The sequence below is a fragment of the Giraffa tippelskirchi genome, chromosome 8, assembly GCF_054371585.1.
Source record: "Giraffa tippelskirchi isolate mGirTip1 chromosome 8, T2T-mGirTip1v1.2.pri, whole genome shotgun sequence".
NCBI lineage: Eukaryota > Metazoa > Chordata > Mammalia > Artiodactyla > Giraffidae > Giraffa > Giraffa tippelskirchi.
In genome coordinates, this window is record NC_137282.1 from 65,754,400 (window position 1) to 65,759,722 (window position 5,323).

The following is a 5,323-nucleotide window of genomic DNA, read 5'->3' on the forward strand; positions in this document are numbered from 1 at the left end:
AGATGGAGAGACTGGGGAAACCCTGAGGGGCATATGCTTGTCCAGGGCCACACCACTTATGAGAAGAAGGAGCCTGGTCTGAGAGCAGCGGGGTCCTCGGAGCTCAGGCCCTGGCTGCACCCAGGCCTCCCCAGGGCTGTGGGCTGGGCTGTGTGGCTGTCACTGTGCCTGCACATGGCCTAAGGGGGGTGGTCGAGCAGTCAGAAACCCAGAGATTCCCTTGGGAAGTTTTGGGGAAGGGACCTCAGCACGAACCCCAGGAAATGATGTCACCTGCCGGCAACAGAACCCAACAGAACCCGCAACCCGGGTATCCAGGCCTCCAGAGCGGAGAGGAGCCCCCAGCCAGATCACTTGCTGCCAGGATGTTCTGCTGTTTGCCCCTGCCCAGAGCCCGGGGCCGCAGGAGAGCTCACAGGCAGTGTGCGTGGGCACCCTGTCGACGTTGGCTCAGGGCACCCCCGAGAGGCCTCTGGCCCTTTGCCCGGAGAAACAGAAAGGTAACACGGGGAGCCCCAGGCCGGGCCAGGCCACCTCTCCCATGCCACCCGGAAACACCGGGTCCTTTGCCTGTGTGTGTGGATGCGGGTTTCTCGGGGTGTGTCTCCCTCAAGGAAGCCCAGGCGGATGTGGGGTCAGAAGCCTGCGGACAAGTTGTGTCCACACCCCAGGGGAGAGCAGGCTGGGTGGGATGGGGAGAGTGCGGGCAGCGCCGGCCGCCCAGGCTGACCTCACACCCTCAGGTGGGTCTCTTGCCTCCCGGGTGGGGATGTGAGCAGACACACGTCTCTGACCCTTCTGGGAAGAGAAGTTCGAGCAGGCAGAAGCAGCGGCTCCACTGGCCAGGCCCAGCTCGGAAAACTCCCAGCACGGCTGGCTGACGGTCACTGTCGTTGCAGAGCTTCCCACGTGATGAGGCCGAGGACGGGGACACCCCGTCCACCTCCTGGAGGGAGGGGTCGGAGCACCACCCCCCCGCCCGTGAGGCCCAGTGCAGGCTCCAGGTGAGCGTGCCCACGGAGGCATCAGCCCCACCGGGGGCGAAGCGGAGGCGGGGAAGGCCTGCTGCCGAGACACCGCCCAGGATACACCCGGCGGCCCAGTCTGAGGCTGCCACGGAGCTCAGCACACCCGGCTCCGACCCAGAGTCCCGAGAACCCCGGCCTCTGAGGCAGCAGGAGGACCTGGAGCCCAGCACGCCAGAGCACAGAGGTGAGGACGCTGGGGCTGGTGCACGGGAGTGTGTGGGGAGGGGGTGCTGAGCTACACAGGGACGAGTCCCCGAAAGATGCTGCTGGGCCTGCAGCAAGCGCTGGCCTCACACCCCCACCCCCATCTTGCACACTTCAGTCCCAAAAGACATCCGACGCTGGGTATTCTTTGGGAATCTCTTGGAAGCTTTCTGTCCCGGGATACGCACATGCCAAGGCTGGCCTGTGGGTAAACTTTGCTTCTCCCCCAGCTCTAGCACTGGCCTCCAACTGGAACCAGGCTCCACTTCCCAGACCTGTCCCTACAGAGGTGGTGGCTCCAGGTGCAGGACCCAGGAATCCACCGAGGGCAGGTGGAGAACCGAGACTTGCCCTCGCAGAGACACCAGGCCAGCTGGGTACTGGCCAGCACACCGGGCAGATCGGATCTCCGTGCCTGCAGGACCCCCAGCTCCAGGCACTGATGTCCCACCCCCTCAGCGAGAACCTCCACCTCCACGTGCACCTGTACCTGCTCGGGCTTTGGCAGGAGAACCCGAGGCAGAGGAGGAGTCACTGCCTCGGCAGGGAGAGCCTGCCCTGGCTCCCGCGCAACACCCAGACGCCGACGATGACTCACCCGCCCCTGCAGGAAGAACGAGCCCCCGCTCTGGACAGAGACCCAGAGCCCTTGCCGGAAACACCACGTCCAGGGCAGCGGTCGGCTCTGCAGCCTCCATCCCTGTCTGCTCACCGTGGACGCCGGCAACTCGTTCTGCCCCCAGGGGACATGGAGTTCCTTTCCCCTGAACTGCTTTGCATTTGGTTTGTTTCCACCTTTCTGGTGATGTTTTATTGTTTGTATGGTTTCGTGTATTTCTGTTGGTTAAGTTGGGATTAGTAAACTTTTTCATCATTGTTGCAATTTGGGAACACTGTTGTGTCACTCTGGTGATACTGTGTTACCATCACCACTTTGTAGTTGCAGACCCCTTCCATCTTTATGCCCCACCCGCCAACAAAGCCTGGATTCAAGGCAAGCACGCCCTGTTCATCCCTCCCCCCGATCCTGAACACAATTTCATCTTTTCTTTCGGCATTCCTTCCTATATTCTTGGTGTCCCCAATCAATGCCTCTCAGTGAAATGACTGAAGGAGTTTTTTTCGGACTCTCCACCTACTGTAAGACTCCATTGGAGAGTTCTCATTTTTATGTCCTTTGAAGTAGCCTTTGATAGCTGAAAGGACGGTGTACGCCCTTTCAAGATATCATGTGCCAAACGAAGCCCTTTTGGCAAATGCCATCATTATCTAAAGGCAGGCATTGCTGTTTGAAGGGTGACATCTCAGCCAGAAGGCAGAGGCTGAGCTCCTCTTGGTGCACCAGCTCCCAAAAGAAGCCAAGAAAGGGAGCTGGAACAACAAACCACCCCAACGCCCAGGAAAGCGTTCTTCACGACAGAAGGCTAGAAAATGACCCAGCAACCTTGTGGCCCAGAACCCCTCTAGAAAAATCACTGTTCCATAAAAACGAGAGACACATGGGAAGTTCCAAGGAGAGGCAATGCCCACGGCCAGTGTACTTTAGAGACGGCCTGACCGCTCCGGGGAAGACACGCACCGACGGAACCCCTTGGGAAACAGCAGTGATAGTCCTCACCGTCGTAAGGGTTTCCTCTGGGGACAACCTGCCCTGGGCACCACATGAGGGAGCAGACCGGCTTCTCTTCCTCTGCCCCCACACCATTCACTCATGAAGGCAGCTCAGGTGTTCTCATGCCCTGCCTGCCTGCCTGCCTGCCTGGCTCATCCGTGAGCTGTGCCCACCTCCAGGGCAGGACTCCACCTTCTCCTCTCTGTGTACCGTGAATCTGCACACAGTGGGCTTTCAGAACCTTAGGAGACTTGAGCCATTCCCACTCGAGCCAGAACCCTCCCCAGGAAGGAAAACAGCTGTGGAGTCCTTTTGGCCCCAGCACTGGTTCCCAAACCCTGGCGGCTCCTACAGCCTCTACGGTGTGAAGAGGGAGGTCCCTTCTGACAGAGCTTTCCGGCTGTCAGATCTAAGCTGTTGTTTCACTGTCAGCTGTGTCTCTTCCGTTGCAGCCAGGTGGGCCACGCTGCTCCAAAGGAGCTCACAAGCTGAGTTGCAAGGGAGGTATTGAGAGGACAGGGATGGCTACAACGTGCTGCAAACTGAGTGAGGGTCCCCACAATCCTCAGCAAAGGTCTGTGGCATGCAAGTGGGGAGTAGAGGGCCCCCAAGTTCCAAAGGAAGGGAGGTACTCGGGAGCTAAAGCCCTTGGCTGCTGTGGTAGCAGCTGCAGATGGCAGCTCGTCCACAGTGCACTTCGAATGAGGTCATATGAGCGGGACTCGGGAAATGGCTCCGAAATCCAGAGAAAGGGGTCAGGGTATGTGGGAATCCGGCGGGGGTGGGGGGTGGATGAAGGAAGGTGTCCTTCCTCTCTCCAGTGCAATTTGGTTTGGTGAGTCTCAAAGCTACCAGATGGCACTTCCCAAGTCAGGCCCCCGCAGGAATCAGGGTGGGCTGCGTGCCTCGGCCCCTGCCACAGGGACAAGCCACACCAGTGGCCTCCCTGAGCTCAAATGGCCGGATCTGGGGCTTCTGTCTGGGTGCACACCTCCTTGCTGTGGCCAAGTTCCCCCCTTCTCTGAGCACCAGCTTCATCCTCTCGAATGAGGACATCGATTGCTACCTTGGCACGTTACTCTCTTCATCCTGTGAAGACTCATTAGGCTTATCCTACAATTACTAGCTGGCCCGAAGAGATATCTCCTGAATCCAGATTAAGGGGGAGTCTCCCAGGCTCATCTGGCATGTCTTCCCTGAAGTCTGCCAAAACCCACACCCTTGCATTTCCAGGGACTCCCCTTAGCCAGCTGGGCAGAAAACCCAGCATGGTTCAAACAAGCTGACAGACAAGCGGGAGAGGACTCACGGGCAGACGGCCTCCCTCAGGTCTCGGGTGGAGCTCTGGGACCACAGCAGCAACGGGCCATCCCAGCCCCTGGGCTCAGCAGTGCCCTCATTCTCAGGCCGGCGGCTCTGCCCTGAGGGGAGCAGGAAGGTCACCAACTGCCGCAGGCGGACCTCAAGCCCCTCCCACTGCTGGAGCCTGACCTCCCCCGGCCCCACCCCTTCCCCTACCCCAGCAGGACGAGAGCTCGTCTTCCCCTGGCTTCCAACGTGAGGCCCGACCCTGGGCCCCGATTGGGCACTGCCCCAGTCCGGAGCCAATCACAGTGGCCAGGGAGGTGGAACGCACCGATTGGCCAGGGCCAGGTCATGTGACCATGCTCCCCAGGAAACTCAAATATTACCAAGATTCCCTAACAAACCAATGAACGAAATTATCCAGTAAAGGCAAACCGTACTTTCTAATGAGGCCAATGTGACAGAAAAAAAAAAAAAAAAAGCTTCACAATGAACTGCTCAAGGAAGCTACTAAATAAACTTTCAGAAAATTTAAGTAGTTTTTTTTTTTTTTTAATAGGGTGACGGAGAGCTATACCTTTCCCATCTATGTGAATTTAGGTTTAAACTAGATTTCCCTTGGCTATTATATAAGACAAAAAAACCCACATCACCCCCTTTCACTTCCCCCACCCCCAAAAAGGGTTTTAGTCTATTGAATTTTTGTGTCCTCAGTTGTGTCTGATTCACGGCAACTCACGAACTCTACACAGCCAGGCTCTTCCGTCCATGGAATTCAGGGCAATTTTTTTCTGTCACAGTAAATGCCCACCCTGGGTGATCCAAAGGCAAGGGCTCAGAGGATCCTGAGAGACTAACTCCTTTCAGCTGAGCACAAAGCTGGCTCCTCACTGGGATGCCTGTGGCCTGGGGCTCCCAGAGGGGAGAGCAGCACTCGCCCCACCGTGTGGTCACTGCTGGAAGTGCAGGCTGCTCCTCACTCCCCCTTGACAGTGTCCCTGAGGGCAGAACAGTGTGAATCTACTCAAGGTGGAAACGCAAACTCCGATGCAACCAGACTTCCCACAAGGTCTCCAAAACCACTCAGGAACAGGGAATTGGAAACTGCAGGGCATGACATGAATGGAGATGGAGACTTGACACCTTACACCGAGTTCACTTCCAGTTATCCCTA

General features: G+C 57.7%; 1 protein-coding gene across 1 annotated transcript; it reads left to right on the forward strand.

The window, feature by feature from the left end:
- The first annotated feature begins 365 nt into the window (after positions 1 to 365).
- On the forward strand, positions 366 to 2,125 carry LOC145518966 (uncharacterized). Its single transcript, XM_081524230.1, has 3 exons — positions 366 to 500; positions 900 to 1,212; positions 1,463 to 2,125. The coding sequence occupies exons 1-3, from the start codon at positions 366 to 368 to the stop codon at positions 2,089 to 2,091; spliced, it is 1,077 nt and encodes a 358-aa protein (XP_081380356.1). The 3' UTR covers positions 2,092 to 2,125.
- Positions 2,126 to 5,323: the final 3,198 nt, after the last annotated feature.